The 20,291-nt window shown below is 37.8% G+C and overlaps 1 protein-coding gene across 1 annotated transcript; it reads right to left on the bottom strand.

The window, feature by feature from the left end:
• Nucleotides 1–11,515: 11,515 nt before the first annotated feature.
• On the bottom strand, nt 11,516–19,447 carry LOC139657288 (protein C activator-like). Its single transcript, XM_071535072.1, has 6 exons — nt 19,345–19,447; nt 17,405–17,594; nt 16,504–16,704; nt 12,806–12,900; nt 11,894–12,036; nt 11,516–11,711 (listed from the first exon to the last, which is right to left on the bottom strand). Exons 1-6 carry the CDS (start codon nt 19,391–19,393, stop codon nt 11,559–11,561), a joined length of 831 nt encoding a protein of 276 aa, XP_071391173.1. The 5' UTR covers nt 19,394–19,447; the 3' UTR covers nt 11,516–11,558.
• Nucleotides 19,448–20,291: the final 844 nt, after the last annotated feature.

Genomic DNA, 20,291 nt, shown 5'->3' with positions numbered 1-20,291 from the left:
CCATGTGTTTAATAAATAATAACTCAAAATACATGTATTTGACGTTATTTTATCTCAGATGTTGAGTTAATGTCATCCAGGGCTTGGGCACATGTGCACTACAGTGTTTGATAAGAGCTTACTCCACCAAGTCCCATTCATTCAGAACAGTACAAAACCTCAAGTCCAATGTCCTATCTAACAATTTCAACATGGTCACTGTTTGCTTAACTTTCTAATCACTCAGCTCCATTCAAATGAGCTTCTACTCCCCATGACAAGCAGTCCATTCAGCCTTCAACACCCTCTAACTTTCAGAGAATATTTGGTGAAAAGTAAAGTATAAATATTTCAGTGTTCAATTTGCTTGATTACCATGCTGATATTTTTCTTAGTTCCCTTTGAAAAATGTTTTCAGAAGTTTTGTTTGTGTGTGTGTGTTGAATTGAAGTAACACTAACCTAAACTTTTTTCCAGTGTCTAGTGTTTAAAACATGTAATGCACTTCTCATAAGAATAACGACTAATAGAGGAATCAAGTTATATCTGTTATGTCATTTTAACAAAATGAAATGTTAATGCAGTTTCCCTCTGATGTGAGAGAGATATGACCACAAACCACCTCTCTCCCTCTCTCTCTATCTCTCTCTCTCTCTCTCACACCCTCAGACCTGAACCCTGAACCGGCACAGAGAAAAGGTTAGATCACATTAGTTTCAGCTGGAAGTTAAAGCACAACAGGTGATTAATAACAATGTGGTACTTTAGTGAAGCCGAGGGGAAGTTCAGAGCACAGGCTCAGCTACTGCAGCTGGCAGGGAGTCAGTGTGTTGCTCAGGGACACTGAGCAACACACTGACTCCCTGCCAGTCAACTGCAGTCCAGTCATTCAGCAAACATCGGAAACACTTCAGCAGGGCCGATGTTTGCTGAATGACTGGACTGCAGTTGACTGGTGGCCTCTCCTCTCACAACGCCACCCTGCTGCCGCTTCATGCAAACGCAGGGAAGAAGTGAATCACACTGAATCACAGGTTTCTGCAGGTGTCTGACTGTTGGCTCTATGCAGTCTGAACCTCTGAACGAGCTATCTGAAGCCAGCAGGGTCAGTCCTCCATTAGCTTGTTGTTGTTGAGAGAGAAGTTGAGTGTGGAAACCATGAGGAGTGTTTTGGATTAAATGGTGCAGTATCATTGTTGTGTTTGTGTTGGTTGGTCGGTGTTGAGAGTGAGTATGGGAATGGGGGTTAAGTGAGAAGAGTTGAGCAATAAGCCATGAGAGGCTGTGGTTTACACTGATTTTAGAACAGGTAAGATGTGAAGCCTAAATCTCTGCTTTGACTGGCTTATTGCTATTTCAAAGTGGCAGTAACACATCATTGTAACAAAACAAAAAAAAAGATTAAATTTTTTTTTATGTTATTCTTCTGTCTATCAGCTCTTGAACAGTAGCTAAAAAAAGTGGTTACTAAGTGACACATACAGTAGTAGGCATTAGCATTAATTCATGCTGAATTTCAGCTTTCCCATTTGAATGAATAGTTATGCGGTTGAAGGTGATCTTTTTCAGATTTTTTACTAGCATCTTATTTTTTAAGTGTCACACCTAATCGTTTTCATGGTTTGTCTTCATTTTTAAGGAAGTAACTCTATTCTGGTTGTTTGAGCACAAACTTTCTCCTTGAATAAAACCCAATAATGTAATACTAATAAAAATATAAAATGTAGTCAAGACTGATTAATGTAATAACAAATATTAGAATAATGGTAGGTAACTTTGAAAATGTGTTGCATTAAAGAGATTATTGTACCATTAATCACAAATACGTTCATGGTTCAGGTTCATTAGGTTAAATGCAACTTATTAAATAGCACAGTTCAACAGGACACACTGACTGCTGCAGAGATCAAACCTGTGATGTTTCAGTTACAAGACAGTTTTTCAACCACTGTCACCCAACAGCCAAGCTACTTATCCCAATACCTTTTTAATACATTGTGTTTCCTGTTAGGTGGCACAATACAAGTTATATTTAATGGACCAGTCTAGTATCTAGTGTTAGTGCAGGCATTTTCACATTTGTATCCTAATATCAGAAAAGGAGAATCACAACTTTACATGATCATTGTGACAAACACTGTTTATATAAGAACATTTTCTGCAAACAAAAGACACAAATCACATTAGTTTCTTGTAGAGCTGAGATCTCATAGATTGTTTATTATGAAAGAGTTTCAGCCTAGGGTATGGCAATAATCTCTTTGATCCATTTCTTGTATTCACAGACATCCATGAACCCGGCTGGTTTAACACATGCATGGGTAGCATTACCAGTGAAAGAATGGACACCATAGATCTGGTTCTGATACACCACTCCTCCACCAGAGTCACCCTGAGTGACAGAAAGAGAGAGAAAAGAAACAGGAAAAAAATAATATAAATCAAGTATTAGTCGTGGCCATTTATTGATGATCTTCCACTTGTCAAAATTTGTAATGATTGAAAAGAAGATGTGAGGTTAAAGGTCATACAGATGATTACTCACGTGACTTATATCGTGAACACAAGACTCTCCACAGAACCAGTGTTGATCGCTCAATGATGACATCGCGGGACTTAAATTAGATCTTAGCACCTGACAGTCAGTAATATTTAGATTTGCACAGTGCAGGTCAGCTACCAGACCAGGTACTAGAGGAGAATGGAAAAGGAAAGTGAGATTCTATGTTGATAAAACAAAACAAAACAAAAAAATCCATCTTAAAAGGACATTTAATTGCTTACAATCTGTCTTAAGACAAGTGAATAAAAATGTACCTATGCCCCCTGTCCCATTACGCCCCCTAAGCACTCCCCCTTCATTTTGAGTGACACTCAGTTGGAAGTGTTAAGGTCTTTGCACACCAAGTCCGTATTTTTCGTCCGAAATTGTCGCACATTTAAAAATAAATACGACCTCACGTTGTGTCAATCACGTTTACACACCGACTCCGAAACTTTCGTCTGTCATTAAAGTTTTCGGAACAGGTTCGATTTTTTGCGTTTTTTCGCATCCATCAAAAGCATTTAGAGAGTTGTTTGACCACTCAGAGCCACCGTACTGTTGTTATTAGCCATTACGCACGACTGGATCTACTGGGATCTCTGGTACAGCCTCGAAACACTGATACTATCAGCTCTGGCAGAAAAGTGTGATAAACAGACTGATCACAGGACAACTACTGACCATGATCTTGTCTGTATGTTGCAGCGTTTTGAGGCTGTGCCCTGAATATCTGCGGATCCAGTCGAAAGGCTGATCACCCATGCGCACTTTTCCGATGGCACAATTTGGATAACCAAATCATGAAGTGGGTGTGTGTGTGTGTGTGTGTGTCCCTCCTTAGACATACTGCCAGCCGCTGTTCAGGATCAATTGGATCGCGGAAATTGGTGGTCTTCTTTTTAATGACGACTCCATTTTCTTTTATATTGCGAATTTTCGCAACGAATAGAATAATAAAACACATCGGACTCAGTGTGCAAGGTTTCTGTGCGTAACGATTTTTATCGGATGACGGATTAAAAAAACGCATACAAAAAATATGGACTTGGTGTGCAAAAACCTTTAGTGTTGTATCAGAAGGGCCAGAAGAGGCAGAGGGTGAAGGACCTGCAGCAGCAACTCTGGGACGCACTTCCCTCTGTCATCACTTCCTAATGACATGGCACGTCACCAGCCAGCTGTTGCCATAGTTGCAGTGTATTTTTTCAGTTTTATTGGAGATATGCAGCGCTGCCCATTAAAAGAAGACTTGTGCATGCATTGCATTATTGGTGCATTACACAGATTGAGCATCACGCATTTTCTCAATATTGTCAGTGTGTTTGTTTCAGAGCATGATGGCCGTGACTGAATATATAAATTAAATCATTGAAAAAATATTAAAAAAAAAAAAAAATAAATAATATTCAGCCAAGCATAAATGAATGGTGAAATTGTAAAATGTCTGTGTCTACCTAAGAAATTGCTCTTTTGTATAATATATTAAGTTTTGTTTTTATGTTTTCCCCATGGTTTAACCATGTTTTCCTTTTTATAATTGTGGAGTTATCAGACATAATTGTTTTCAAACAAAATCTTGCAAATCCACATCGATTTTATTTCCATTATTTCCCAGAATTAAATATAAGCTTACAGTAATTTTAGATTGTAGCCAGTTCATTTAGAGTTATTTTATTACATTTGCGGTAAGGTGGCTCCTCCTCCACCATGCTCTCTGCGGTAGTTTATATTGGTATCGCAATGCCTGCTGGGTAACCCTCGCTCTTAAGCCACCACTTTAATTGCCTCATTTTCTTCAAGGGAATGTCAGAGGGCAGAACAGCCACTCCCCCTTGCTTCATTTGGCTCACTTGGTAATGGGACACCCTCCGTTATGGCGGCGGCTCACGGGAACGCGCAAATTTGAGGCTTAGTGTCTACTCTACTTGAGTCAAGGGAAATTATCTTAAAGAAAGTGTAGTGATCTGCATTATTTTAAGAAACTGTCACAACACATTAGCAGATTTCTATCTTTATATGCCTGACTCAAGACAAGAGTACAAAATTAAAAAATGTTTTGCTGTGTATGTCAGTACTGTTACCAACTAAAACCACTACATCTAATGAAAATGCATCATCGTCTGAAACAGCGGCATCCTGTCAAGCATCCTGTTGTTGAATGTCAAATAATAAAGTATAGATATAAGGTATAGATATAAATAAAGTAGCATTACAACAAAGGTTTTAGAACCACAAAAATGTAATTGTAATAATCTCACCTCTTCTATTATTAGGACCCGTAGCAGTGGCAGCGTGGCCTGCAACCTGAACCGGGTTACCTGTGCGTGGCTTGGAAGTCCCAGACTTGAAACAGCTGAAATAAACAGTACCCACACTTTAAAAGGACAATTCCATGGTTGCAACACCAATGTACATGCACAATTAAAAGAACATCAAAGATAACACAAAAAAGTCACAGGACTTATTTCCATTGTGGTCCTTGTTGTAGTTAGATATCATAGAGGTGTGTGTGTGTGTTGCACGCTCACACTCCACTGCAGTAAAATTACAGCCACACTGGTCTTTAAGGGGGGCTTGTTTAAGTGTAGTACATTCACCTTCAATATGTTTTTACTCAACACAGCTACTATGCTTATAGCTTTACTCCAGTTCAGTCCAGTAAGCCAAGGCTTCATGATTTCAGCCTGTGCATCAGCATTCAGGGCAGATGGTGACGGTCGCAGCATGCACACAAAATCAAGCTCTAGTTTGGCTCAGGCTTTCAAAATGTTGCTAATGTGTGAGCTTTGTTGGACTTGGACAGGACTGATGTGGGCTCAGGTCGGTCCAGGCTAGAACTTTTGGTCCCAATTCAAGCTCTATATCTTCAATTCAATAAACCACTGTGGAAACAACACCAGTAGTGGGGTAACAATGTTTTAACTACAGCATCAAACTAAATTCATGGATTGGGCATTTAGAATACAATGAGAATGTTGACCCCAAAAAAACTGACCCACAGACAGTGCAAATCAGTGCTGAATACTGGTATCTCTTAAAAATCTTTAAAAAAAAAAAACTCCCACAAAGATGTTTTGGAGGAAAGATTACAACTCACCATAGAAGTTTAGCTAAACCGCCACCGGCACAGTCAGGAAGGTCTATTGGGTCAATCTCAGTGGGCTCAGTTAGCTGCAGTAGCATGATGTCATGTTGTATGCCCTTCTTATCAGTATAGAGCTCCTTTCTTTTGATTCAAAATTCTTGTCCTGGACCTGGATGCACACCTACAGTTGCATACATAGCCCTACAAGTGGGAAGGGGAGAAAGAGGAACATCAGTCAATTTAAGAAATCCAGTATGTTATTCCTCTATCTATCTATCTATTTATCTATCTATCTATCTATCCATCTATCCATCCATCTATCTATCTATTTTACACAGATAGATAGATAGATAGATAGATAGATAGATAGATAGATAGATAGATAGATAGATAGATAGATAGATAGATAGATAGATAGATAGATAGTAAAATAGATTTTTTTCCCCACGGCGCAGCAGAGGGCACAATTAAATGACAAGCACAGACAGTTTAATATGATCCGCGGAGCTGACAGGTTGTGTTGTGGAAATGTCGAGACAGAAGAAACTAGACATCCTTTCCTATTTTCAACCCAATGTGAGTACAATGTGTTCAAGTGAATTTAACTTGTTTCTATGAAGTAGCACCGTTATGAGCGAAGCTAGGCTACTGTAGGCCTATTTCTGCCTCTCTCACCATGTTGATATTCCTAAACAGCCCAATGGACAGAAATCTATCCGTCAATGATTCTGTCCATTTTCCGACGGATCAGCTATTGGAATTCAACACTTGCGCCGTGGGCCTGTACAGCATCTGTACTTGTTCTTTTCAGTACCAAACACATAGATAGTGTTTAGATGTTTGCAGCTATTAGGATACTGTAAGCCTGGCAGGATTTTCTTTACTGACACTTGACCCAGTCATTGAGTCATTGACCCAGCTGGATCGGTCCAGCGACCCACTTATGTGACCCTCTGGTTGACTGGTTCAACACTGCTGTAACATATCCTGAAGGAAATGTTGTGCCAGTCAGCATAATTTCTGATACTGATGGGTTGAGTTCTCCCCAAAGCACTTAAAGTGACAGGTAAAGGGCTCACTGCATTTGGTTAATGACTTTGTTTTGTTTACAACACCATAGTTTTTACATGAATACACTGAAGATTGCAACACCAAAGACTGAATTTAAGGAAATAAGCAATATATTTTAGTTATTTTTTAAGGAAAATAGCCTCTTTCTCACCCTCCTGGCATCCAGCAGTGAGCCGCAGTCAGAATCCACCGGTCACTGACCAGAGAGCCACCACAGAAGCTTAACACATTATTTGCAATATCCTGAGGACATGGTAAAGCCGCTCATTTGGTCCACATGTTTGACCTCTGATGACCCTCTTCTGCACATCGTGAAATGAAGACTGTGGTTCTTCATACTTGATACAGAACAAGAGGTTTGATCTCAGTAGGAGAGAAACAAAATGTGAATATCCATGAGGAGAGAAGAAAAACAGCCAATATGACTGATGTAGACAGCTGACATGTCTGAGGTGGCTAACATGGATCAGATTTAGTTAGATTTAGATTTTAGATTGAGTTTACATGAATCATTAAATAATAAAAAAAACATAGATAGATATTTATAAATAGCCTAACTCTCCTTAACAAAAGCACAGCGCTATAAAACTGTTGGATACAACTAAAATCTGTTAAATACTTTTCCTAACCCTGACCCTAAACCTAATGTCAGTACCACAACACTGGAACAGTGAAAATGGGGCAACACTCACACACACACACATGTGCACACACATACGCACACGCACACGCACACACACACACACTCACACACACACACACACACACACACATACACACACACACACACACACACACACACACATAAGCAAGAGACAAAAAGAGAGGGAATGACAGACAGGGCACATAAACAGTGTATCTGATGAGTCAGCAAAAAATGATTGCTAATATCTCAATAGGCAAGGCAAGGCAAGGCAAGTTTATTTATATAGCACATTTCAGCAACAAGGCATAGTGGAAGAAGATATTACAGTTTTTTACAATCACTTTGGCACTAATTTCAGAACCTGTGGTCATTTTTCAAAACTCTAGACACAAAACTCAAAACGGTCATCACTTGTAACACAGGCTGTCCAATGTTCAAAACGTTACGTTGTGCATTCATATCTTTAAAGAAACCTTGCACTTGCAGAATCATTGGTTCAAATAACTCATTTATCATGAAATACCATAGGAACATTAATTTAGATCACCCACACACAAGATACCAATAGTTTCACTGTTTAGTTGTTCGTACAATCATTAAATATCGTAGTACAAAATATGTGATACATGTTTCATTATGGTAAATACATCACTGTAAAAGGACTAGTAGAGAGAATACTACAGACAGTGGAATCATTGAACAAAAATCTGAAATTTACAGTATTGATGAAATACAATAAAATCACAACATAGGTTTCTTTGAATCAAAGCAAAAATAATTAGCTACAAGAAAAAAAAAACGACAGTACTGTAAAACGTCAACTGCAGTGTTCCTCACCTGGCTTACTGTAAAACGCAAAACAAAGGATTGATTACTGTACTTCTATATTTCCATCAACCCTGTCTTGTGGATTTGGCCACAGGTTCTCATTCACGTCACGGTGGATGTTTTCATTATCCAAACATCTTGGGAAGAATCTTCTGAAATCTGAAAACATGGTCTGGAAAAGTGGAACATGGGACCATAGAAACAGTGTCTGATAAAGAATGATGATGAAATATTACATCCATAGATAATGTCGTCCAATTGGTTCATGTTCCACGGTAATTGGTGTCAATGGATCTCGTTATCCTGAAACTTTCATGATCTAAACATGGAATATTGTTTGTCAGTTTCCATAAAACTATGCATAAGAGTAATGCAACAGTTACTTATCATTTTGAGCAGTTGTATCAATTGATAGTTAGGTAATTGTAATGAAATGAATAGACAGTCATCTCAGATGTAATGTGTGAATTGCATTTTGAAATGGTAAGTTGTGTCATTTTGAACAGGTGATTTTAGTTCAATGAACAAATGATCTTAGGTTTATGTGTATTGTATCCAAGCAATTGGAAGAAATGTTAGAGTTTTGAAAAATGTGCATTTTGATCATTGGTTGTGAGTTTTGTGTCTAGAGTTTTGAAAAATGACATCAAGGTTCTGAAATTAGTGCCAAAGTGATTGTAAAAAACTGTATTTCATCAATAAATTTCAGATTTTGTTCAATGATTCCACTGTGTCTGTAGTATTCTCCCTACTAGTCCTTTTACAGTGATGTATGTATGTGTAGTACCATAATGAAACATATATCACATATGTTGTAGTGCAATATTTAGTTTTTTCTGAATGCTTACTCACTAACAGTGATTCTTGAAGCACTATCTCTGAAACCATTAACACTTGTAGCCAATGCATTTACCAAGTGTGCCAAACTGAATGCACGTTCTCTGCTTTACACTCAGTTTGTAATTTTATAACACACTTTTTGCAAAACTGTAAACACAACTCACTGCTTTACACTCAGTTTGCAATTTACTGTAATACGTAACACACTTCTAGCAACACTGTAAACTTATGGCCAGATAGCCTGTTTTTTTCTGTTCTTTTTTTTCTAGCACAAATGTTTTTGTTTTCTTCTACTGTGCTTTTGTTGTTTGAGGAGTGTTACTGTAGAACATTTTGAGAAAAATAAATAAATAACTTTTTCCCCTTATTTGTATTGATAGTGTGTTATGTTTGGAATACACATCCATACTTTACACTTTGGATACCTGTGTGTATGTGTGTTTACTGCATGTATGACAAAACTTTATTGCAAACTGCTATGCCCTGCACACAGAAAAAGCAAAAGCCACAAGTGTTTTTCATTTATACTATCAGTGCGTAGTTGGTGCTTTGTGTGTTTATTCAAATGATGGTTTGTGTGTACTGTATTGACGCAAAACACAATTTTTTAAAAGAGTTTGAAGAGTTTTGCAAGAATTGTTTGCTTTTGCAAGAGATGTATAATGTTTTGCTGGTTTGGTGTAAGGTTTTGTGGTTAGTGTGTAGAGTTTTGCAAAAATAGCCTATAGTTTCAACGATAGTGCCTAAGCCAATCTCGGAAACCCATCGTCTATCCGTCTGACGACAGAGTAGACTCTGGGAGCGACGGCCAATATTTCGGGGTTTCCGGTGTAGCCAGCGGACATCCGGGCCAAGACTTCCTCTTCCGTGCGCCGGTCATTGTTTACAGTCCAATTAGCAACTTGAGACGCAACGAGTCGAACGTTTCTCCACACAATACACAAACATCGATACTTTTTGTAGGTGTTTTAGGTCCAGACAACATTTCGGCTAATCTCTATAAACAGATATCTGCATATGAGACGTCGTCTCTCAACTCCGACTCCATTCTCGCGTCTCAAGTGGCTAATTGGACTGTAAACAATGACCGGCGCACGGAAGAGGAAGTCTTGGCCCGGATGTCCGCTGGCTACACCGGAAACCCTGAAATATTGGCTGTCGCTCCCAGAGTCTACTCTGTCGTCAGACGGATAGACGATGGATTTCCGAGATTGTAATCAGAAAAAATCAGCAATCAGAAAAAAACTGTAATAACAATGTGGTACTTTAGTGAAGCCGAAGGGAAGTTCAGAGCACAGGCTCAGCTACTGCAGCTGGCAGGGAGTCAGTGTGTTGCTCAGGGACACTTCAGCAGGGCCGATGTTTGCTGAATGACTGGACTGCAGTTGACTGGTGGCCTCTCTTCTCACAACGCCACCCTGCTGCCGCTTCATGCAAACGCAGGGAAGAAGTGAATCACACTGAATCACAGGTTTCTGCAGGGTCTGTCCTGCCATCAGTGTCTGACTGTTGACTCTATGCAGTCTGAACCTCTGAACGAGCTATCTGAAGCCAGCGGGGTCAGTCCTCCATTAGCTTGTTGTTGTTGAGAGAGAAGTTGAGTGTGGAAACCATGAGGAGTGTTTTGGATTAAATGGTGCAGTATCATTGTTGTGTTTGTGTTGGTTGGTCGGTGTTGAGAGTGAGTATGGGAATGGGGGTTAAGTGAGAAGAGTTGAGCAATAAGCCATGAGAGGCTGTGGTTTATACTGAGTTTAGAACAGGTAAGATGTGAAGCCTAAATCTCTGCTTTGACTGGCTTATTGCTATTTCAAAGTGGCAGTAACACACCATTGTAACCATTTTTGAATCAATAATTATATAAAAATTATAATTAAACAAAACATTATGTTACTGTTATTCTTCCGTCTATCAATGCCTGCTCTTGAACACTGGCTAAAAAAAATTGTTGCTAAGTGACACATACAGTAGGCATTAGCGTTAATGTTGAATTTCAGCTTGCGCATTGATATTTGAATTAACAGTTATGTGGTTGAAGGTTAATTTTTTCAGATTTTTTATCGGCATCTTAATCGTTTCCATGGTTTGTCTTCATTTTTAAGGAAGCAACTCTATTCTAGTTGTTTGAGCACAATTTTCAATTTTTAAAACTCAATAATGTAATACTAATACAAATATAAAATGTAGTACAAATGTAATAAAATTAATCAGACTGTAGATAGTAGTAGGTAGTAGGTAGTAGTAGTAGTAGGTAACTTGGAAAATGTATTATGTTAAAGGGACCACTGAGTCACTCTACAGCCAAGCTACTTGTCTCACTATGGTGACACAATGTAAGTTAAATTATAGACCGGCCTATTACCTAGTGTTAGTGTAAAGATTGTCACTTTTTCATGTTTTTATGCTAATATCAGAAAAGGAGAATCACAGTTTTACATGATTATTGTGGCAAACACTGTTTCCAGTTTGTATGAGAACATGTTCTGCAAACAAAAGACACAAATCACATCAGTTTCTTGTAGAGCTGAGATCTCATAGATTGTTTATTATGAAAGAGTTTCAGCCTAGGGTATGCCAGTAATATCTTTGATCCAATTCTTGTATTCACAGACATCCATGAACCCGGCTGGTCGAGCACATGCATGGGTAACACTACCAGTGAAAGAAATGACACCATAGATCTGGCCCTGATACACCACTCCTCCACCAGAGTCACCCTGAAACAGACAGAGAAAGAAAAGAAACATTAAAAAAAATAGTATACATATAAAGCAAAATTATATTTTGCCATCCAAATCAAGTATTAGTTCTGGCCATTTATTGACTATCATCACTTATCAAAAGTTGTAATGATTGAACAGAAGACATAAGGCTAGAGGTCTTGCAGATAATTACTCACGCGACACACATCTTGATTAGCAGACTCTGCACAGAAATAGTATTGAGGCCGCCATATTATGGTGGGATGCACAGGAATTGGAACCCCCTGGCAGCCGACAACATTTAGATTTGCACAGTGCAGGTCAGGTACCTGAGCGGGTGCTAGAGGAGAATGGAAAAGGAAAGTGAGATTCTATGTTGAAAAAAAAAAAAAAATCCATATTAAAAGGACATTTCATCTCATACAATCTCTCTTAAGACAAGTGAATACAAATTGTCCTATGGTGTTAGATAATTTTACTTGTTTGAAATGCATCTCAACTTGTTTTAAGAATGTTCTTGAGTCAAGTGGCATTATCTTAAAGAAAGTGGAATGATCTGAATTATTTCAAGAAACTCATTTGTTTCTCAAAAAAAAATTTTTTCTTTTTGAGTTGAGGAACTGACTCAGCACAGTGGCAGATTAAAATGTTTATATGACTGAAGAATGATTCAATTAAAAGACAAAGTACAACATTAACATGGACACATGGACAGTGTCAGAGTGAATGATCCTGGTTTAGTGTGAAGTCTGTAGAAATTGCCATGTCTCCTAACAGCCACTAAAGGCAGAGAGGCTAACCGTGAGTGAGTGAGTGAGTGAGTGAGTGAGTGAGTGAGTGAGTGACTGAGTGACTGACTGACTGACTTTCCAGATCCATGAATTGCTTCGCATTTAAAAATGTTTTGCTGTGTATGTCAGTACTGTTACCAATTAAAACCACTATATCTAATGAAAATGGATAATTATCTGAATCAAAAACATCTTGTCAAACTCGTCAAACAAAAGTGTTGCTGAATATCAAATATAAAGTAGCATTACAACAAAGGTTTTAGCACAACAAAAAATTATCTGTCATTATAATTGTCGAATTATCAAAAACAATCTCACCTCTTCTATTATTAGGACCTGTAGCAATGGCAGCGTGGCCTGCAACCTGAACTGTTTTACCCGGGGATGGCTTGGAAGTCACACATCTCCCACAGCTGAATAAGACAGTACCCACAACATGTGAACTGAGATCCATGTGGTTAAAACATACCAATACAAAAGGGTCTGTGTAATGTGTATCATTTCAATATTCTCATTATAAACAAACATTTGCAAAATCAGAAAATTGGGTAGGCTACAATATTCTAATTCTATTTTTTTCCTCTCAAATAAATAGAAAATTGGGATTTTAGATCGTTTTTCAATTTTTCTGGTTTTTGTCATACTGTACAATCGTAAAAATTAGAAAATGGGAATCAGGAGTGCAATATTCTAAAATATCAATTTATTTCCTCAGAAAATGTGGAAAATTGGGGTTGGAGTGAATGCATGTACCTTCGTATCAATTGTTTTACTCATTGAAGTGCAATAAATAAAAAAGCATTTGAGTTGACACCACAGAAAAGGAAAGAGCGATGTGCATTTTTCCTTTTTGCTTTTAGTTTGTCGAGACAGAAAAGGAGTAAGTACTGCAGAGGAGTGACCAGGACTCAATTTCAGAGTAAAAGCATTAGTATTTGTCCATTTGAACAAAGTTTTTCAACGGTAGTTAACATCTTTCTTCCTGTCCGAATAGAGCATGGCAGAGAGTAGGCTTGATTAAGTTACATTAAAGCTATGCTCTGAAGTTTTTTAAGCTTCACAGCTTGCTTTTTTTAACTTAAATGCAAAATGTAGCCTACTAGAGACAGCAGTTACATCAGAATAATACTTTTTTTCTTTGTGTATTGTGTTGGGCCATGATGACAATCTAATTCCCGCTTTGGGATTAAAAAAGCGCTAGCACTGCCATGACATCTGAAATCTTTACTTTTCAAATGTTCTTTCTTTCAATCATTTGGAAACATTCTTCAGTAAATGTACCCTATTCATTTGTATAATTTAGGACTATGAATATTTTAGCTATATATTTGGATGTCAGGGATCAGATTTCTTATAAATTACAAAGATATCTTACATATAACAAAATGACAGTCCAACCACACAAAGACAAACACAGTAAAGCAAAATCTTCCTAGGCCTATACATTACTGTTTAAACAGCTTGGTGTTCCCTGGTTTCCTGTTGACCTTGACTTAAGTTGTGGTTTCCACTCACTTACTTGCTATGTCATCCTCCAGAACAATGAAAATAAAATAAAGAATATTTTTACAGACCCTGTCATCAACACATTGGAACTAGTCTTCAATGTCCTACAATTGAAGACATCACTGATCATGGAACTTCAATGTAATTTATTCAGTGTTTCTATTCCAGTTTGTTGTGCCTGCCTTGACGTCCGGTCGTGTGTGACTGCCATTAGCTTGTTACCTGTCTAGGCTAACGTTAGCTTTACGTTAGAACGCAAGCTGTGAAGCTTGAAAAAACTTTATAATGTAACTTATTCAAACCTACGGGCTGACAAGTTCAGACCGGCAAAAAGTAAAACTTGTACTCTACATTCGTCCTGTCTGGAAGTCAGAGTCTGTCCTTTTCATGTCTCTGCAGTACTTACTTTATTTCTGGACAGACAAACTAAAAGCAAAAAGGAAAAATGCACATCACTCTTTCCTTTTCTGTGGTGTCAACTCAAATCCAAAAGCAAAATGGCAGCGAAATCACTTGCTTTATTTATCACATGAAAACGATTGATACGAAGGTATATACGCATTGGAATGCCAATATTGTAAAATATAAATTCCGTACCGTACTCAAATAGACTAAATGAAGAAGGTGTTGATCGTTTTTTTCAATTTTCTAATTTGTGTTATACGATCGGAAAATTAGAAGAATGGAAAATTGGTGTCAGCAGTTAAAACATTGTTTTAAGCCACCCAAAGCTTGGTCTACCTGCCCCCCCTGTGCCTGTGGTACAGTCCATGGCTTTCATGGAGAAACAGTGTTTTAACTGCAGACACCAATTTTCTATTTTTCCATTTTTAAAATGTTTTATTTAGTGGGCCTCAGCTAATGAGATGGCAGATCCTGCAGGCTCTACAGAAACAACCAACAGTTGATAAAACCACTCGAATCTTGGTAATATTCACATTTTTCCATGAAGAGTTGTAGACCTGAGACTTATAGATGGAAGGTTCTGTCAGCAAAACTTTTACAGCCTCAAATTACATGAACTCCAGTTCAGTCCGCCAAGGCTTCATGATTTCAGCCTGTGTGTCAGCCAGTGGTGGAAAGTGAGTAAAAGTATTTTGTTGCTGTACTTAAGTCGTTTTTTCAAGTATCTGCACTTTACTGTAGTATATTTAGTTTTGGATACTTTTACTTTTACATTTCAAAGCAAATATCTATACTTTTTACTCCACTACATTTCTAAATGTCGTGTTACTTTTTTTGTTTTTTTTTTGGGCTGGATTTTCATATTTCCAAAGTAAACCCAATCAAAAGGAACCAATCCACTGAGCCAATCAGACTGTGTAATCCCTACGGCCTTTTAAGTAGGCTGCAGAAAAAGTTGCAGCAGCCACTTTTTGCCCCACTATGATCTGTAAATTCTTTAATGCTGCTGCGCTCGTGATATTCATCAACCACATTTTGAATGTTTCCCCCAAAGAAAGGAAAAAAAAAAGACCCCACATGGGATTTGATATCACAGACAAAACACTGCAGAAGTGTGGCACAAAAGACCTGTTGTAATTCACCAAGGCTATGCAGGACAGGTAGAACTAACTCTCTCCATATTTCAAGGTAAATAGACCTGCACCCACATATGAACAGCCAACATGACACAAACATTTCCTTGTCTGAACAATACAGCCAGATTAACTTGTGACCACACCATCATAGTGTTGCATCCCTTTTCCAAAAAATACGCTGCTATTTCGAGACTCATTTTAGAGAACTGTAATTTAGTTCTTTATAATTCAATGCACGGTATAAAGTTTTAAAGATGAATGACAATATAAAAGGTTTATTGGGCTACATTAAATTTGTCACAAAAATAACTGGACGACTGCATGATTGAGGACAGGGGATGTTTGATGTGGGCTTGACATTTTAAAATGGCTACAAGCATGCAACTGGTTGTAGATTTCATGGAAATTAATTTACAAGAAACCTGACAGTTTGAAGTGAGTAGCAGAGAGTTTACACTGCGACTGAGATTCCACTCGGTTTCAAGCAACTACAGTGATGTGAGTTTCAAATTTATAAACCCAGCATCTACACATCATCCCTCTCCGCCTGTTATCACATTCTTATCAAACCAGATCAGGTTTCTTGTGGGCCTTTTGTGTGTTTCAGGTTATGTTCTGCCTCTCCCTGTCTTCATTTCACCTTCAGCTCCCTGTTGCCTCTGCTCTGTTAAGTTGGGTTCATAATAAGAATTATCATAATAAGAATTATTGTGTTCTTTTTTACACTGTATCCTGTTCTTTCATTAAAAAAAAATAATAGGACTCGATGTCATGGATAACATATTTCTAAAGCTATGTACAAACAGCCTACAGTAATAACCTACACCATCCAGGCCAATCAACAAGTTTTTATTACAAAAAATATTTGTGCTAAAATAGTCAATATTTAACAAAGGTGATCGTATCTTAAAATTAAACTCCTACAAATTACCATAAAAAAGATGTTTTGGAGGAAAGATTGCAACTCACCATAAAACCTTACTTAGAGCCTTCTTTAGACAGCCGGCACAGTCAGGGAGTTCTATTGGATCAATCCTCCGCTGAGGCAGGTGAGGCAGCTGCAGTAGCATGATGTCATGTATGCCGTTAGTGTCAGTATAGACCTCCCGTCTTGTGATTTCAAATTCTTCTCCTGGACCTGGATGCACACCTACAGTTGCATACATAGTCCTACAAGTGGGAAGGGGTGAAAGAGGAACAATTTAACAATTTAAGAAATCCAGTATGTTATTCCTCTAGTGTAGAACAGTCTGATTAATATTTGTGAACATGAACAACTTTCTCCAAAAGCAGCACACCAGAATTTATGAAAGAAAAATAAAAAATAAAATGTTCTATCTATCTATCTATCTATCTATCTATCTATCTATCTATCTATCTATCTATCTATCTATCTATCTATCGATCTATCTATCGATCTATCTATCGATCTATCTAAAATATTTGTTTTGTTTCAATACCAAACACATGTATATTAGATGTCGATAGTGTTTAGATGTTTGCAGCTATTACTGTAAGTCTTTTCTTTATTGACACCTGCCGACTCAGCTGGGTCAGTCCAGTGACCCACTTATGGGTCGTGACCCTCTGGTTGACTGGTTCAACACTGCAGTAACATATCCTGAAGGAAATGTTCTGCCAGTCAGCATCCTTTCTGATACGGATGGGCTGATTTCCCCAAAGCAACATAAAGTGATGGTAAGGGCTCACTACAAAATTCAAAGGGTTGCCAATTTGGTTAATGAGTTTACGATACCATAGTTTTTACATTAATGTACTGAAGATTGCAACTTCAAAGAGTTTCAGACTGAATTTAAGGAGTGAGTAATATGTTGCAGCTAATTTTTAAGTAAAATAGTCTCTGTCTCACCATCCTGGCTCCCAGCAGTGAGTCGCAGTCAGAATCCACCGGTCACTGATCAGAGAGCCACCACAGAGGCTTGTAAATGTACCTGAATTGTTCCGAAATATTGGTTTCAGTCGGACATGGTAAAGCCGCTCAGTTTGTCCACACCTTTGACCTCCAATGATCCTCTTCTGCACATCACCCCCTGTGAAATCTGAAAGACAAACAGAAAGAGAGAGAGATTCCTCCACCAACTGAAATGAAATGAAGACTGTGGACTTGATACAGAACAAGAGCTTTGATCTCAGTAGGAGAGAAACAAAATGTGAATACCCATGAGGAGAGAAGAAAAACAGCCAATATGACTGATGTAGACAGCTGACATGTCTGAGATGGCTAACATGGATCAGAAATAGAGATTAGATAATTAATTTAAAAAAACCCATAAATAAATAGATTGAAAGAGACACAAAAGCCTAAGTCTCCTTGGTCCAACTTTATTTGGATAGTCCAATGTTGATACTCAACTTTCTATCAAGTGACTATAATGTGTCACTAAAAATTCTACTGAGTTTCAAGTGAAAGTCATAATTGTGTGAAAAGTCTGTAGATATTCAGTGTCTGGACTGTCTGAGTATCAACATTAGACTATCCAAGTAAAGTGTTACCCTCTCCTTAACAAAGGCACAGTGCTACAAACTGTTGGATCCAACTAAAACATGTTAAGTACTTTTCCTAACCCTGACTCTAAAGCTAATGTCAGTTTCACTACAATGGAACAATGAAAATGGGGCCACACTCACACACACACACACACACACACACACACGCACACATACACACACACACATACACACACACACACACACAAACAGTGATAGCTCGAAGGGAAAAAAATAGAGTAAAGGACAGACAAGGCACATAAATAGTGTATCTGAGATTCAGCAAAATTGATTGCTAATATCTCAATCGTGGAAGAAGATATTAACAAGCAGTTTGAGGTAACTACTGACCAAGTAAAAATGAAAAAACTGTTTCAGTTTTGGTCCTGCCCAAAACTAAAACTCTGCTGGACTCTTTTATTTGATTATATATCAAAAGCCCTTAACAAAACTATAGCACTTGATCCATTACAGGCCATTTTTGGTTCAGTTATAGATAATCCTTCTATTAATAAGTATGAAGGGCAAGCTATCTCTCTCTGTACCTTATTTGCCAAACGCTTTATTCTACAACACTGGAAGTCAAAGGCATCTACCTTATTCCATTTATTGATCTGGGGAATGTGCTACATATGGAGAGACTCTGATGTAACCTCGCCAACTGAGACAAGATCTTTTTGAGAGTTTGGCAACCCCTGTTCGACAAATGGAAGGTTTCCAGTATCAAGGCTCAACTATAGTCTCCCCATGCACATGATAAATTGTATATAATGTATTAGTGTGTCTTAATGGTACACCCATTTACTTTATTTCATAATAAGCTGTCATTGCTTGCTTACAATTGTTCATATGCTGGGTTTTTTTCTCTTTCTCTGTTAGTTTTTTTTTTCTATTTTAGTTTATTACCCTTTTCTTTTCTTTTTTGTTTGTTTTTACTTGTCTATATATATTTCCAGTAGGGCTTTTCTAAGACATTCTCCATTTATTTATCTACTTGAAGCCCTTCTGTAAGTATTGCCCACTATTTCTGTTGGCTATTCTTGAAATCAATTGATTGTAAAAAAAAATAGATATAGATTTTTTCAAAGATAGATTGAAAAAAAAAATGAAAAAACTGTGCTATTGTGGTTTTCACAAATAGATGAAAGAAATGTGAAACTTAAAGCCAGTAAAAGCTGCCACCATATGTATGAAATAACATTTCAAGAATACATTATTTACAAAAATGTAAAGTATGATCATTTTAAAAGGTAAGGAATGATTCAAGTATCATAAGTGTAAAGTACAGTGTTGAGTACTCACCAGCCCACACCAAAAGGAGAAGAAGCATTAGCCGAGCCATCGCTGTCATTGATCCTCCAATGTCTGCCCTCCTGCTGGGACAGCAGCACCTCTTTAAATCTGTTCACACCGTCCTGTTGGCCTTTGAACCACCAATCACCTTCTGAAGGTTTATCCACACAACTCCATTGGCGACGAAGCTGAACACAATTAAGCATTTTTTTGGAACACCTATCTATTTCCTTTGTCTTCCATCAAGTGACAGTTGGAGAATGGCATTACACTGAAAAGAGCAACAGTAAAATGATCAGCTAAAATCGATAAACGGTACTTTCTTATCACAGACGCTGTGTAAGTTTGAAGTCAAAAGCTTCAGCAAAAGTTGAGCCGAAGTTGGTATTTTTGTTGTAAGTGATTTAAATCAATATACAGTAAAGTTACTTTTTGGTCACACAAAGGTTTGTGTCCCATCAACATCACCAGAACTCCTTAAAGTCCAAACTGCTCGCTTTAACAACCTAAGAATCTGTTTCAGTGAAATTTTCTCTTTTTAAAGGACAATATACAGTCAAAAGCATATTGGGACTCCTTGCATGCCATTGTGTATCATGGGATATTAGATGAAGGATGAATTCTTGGGGACTCTTCAGTATAGTGTGGAATACATGGTTGACTATATAGATGCAGTTGCATACAAAAAGTTGTGGGACCAAAGAATATCTTGACAGGGCTTTTGGACTGCTGACTTGAAGCAGTTGTTTCCATGTGTTTTGTATGAATAAATAATAACTCTAATTTGTCTCAGATATTGAGTTAATCTCACTCAGTACTTGAGCAGAGTTTACCACAATGAATGACTCAGTTTAATCCTGGAGGTTGAAAAAAAGCCATTTTCAAAAGCAGGTAGTGTGCACCAGTTTTCCTAATAATCCTCTTCTATGTGCAAATTTTGTCCCATTTTGCTTTTG

The sequence above is a fragment of the Centroberyx affinis genome, unplaced genomic scaffold, assembly GCF_046629955.1.
Source record: "Centroberyx affinis isolate AG114_WGS23_722 - 3 ecotype Tasmania unplaced genomic scaffold, CSIRO-AGI_Caff_v1 ptg002651l_1, whole genome shotgun sequence".
In the NCBI taxonomy this organism is placed as follows: Eukaryota; Metazoa; Chordata; class Actinopteri; order Beryciformes; family Berycidae; genus Centroberyx; species Centroberyx affinis.
Note: the sequence above shows the minus strand (reverse complement) of the source record. Positions and strands in the feature narration are given on the sequence as shown.

Excerpts from the sequence above, each read along its gene's own strand:
- LOC139657288 (XM_071535072.1), bottom strand. The coding sequence starts at position 19,393 with ATGACAGCGATGGCTCGGCTAATGCTTCTTCTCCTTTTGGTGTGGGCT. Across the intron at positions 12,901-16,503 it reads GCTCTAAGTAAGGTTTTATG|CTGTGGGAGATGTGTGACTT; the intron begins GTGAGTTGCAAT and ends TGTCTTATTCAG. Across the intron at positions 11,712-11,893 it reads CTAATCAAGATGTGTGTCGC|GGTGACTCTGGTGGAGGAGT; the intron begins GTGAGTAATTAT and ends TGTCTGTTTCAG.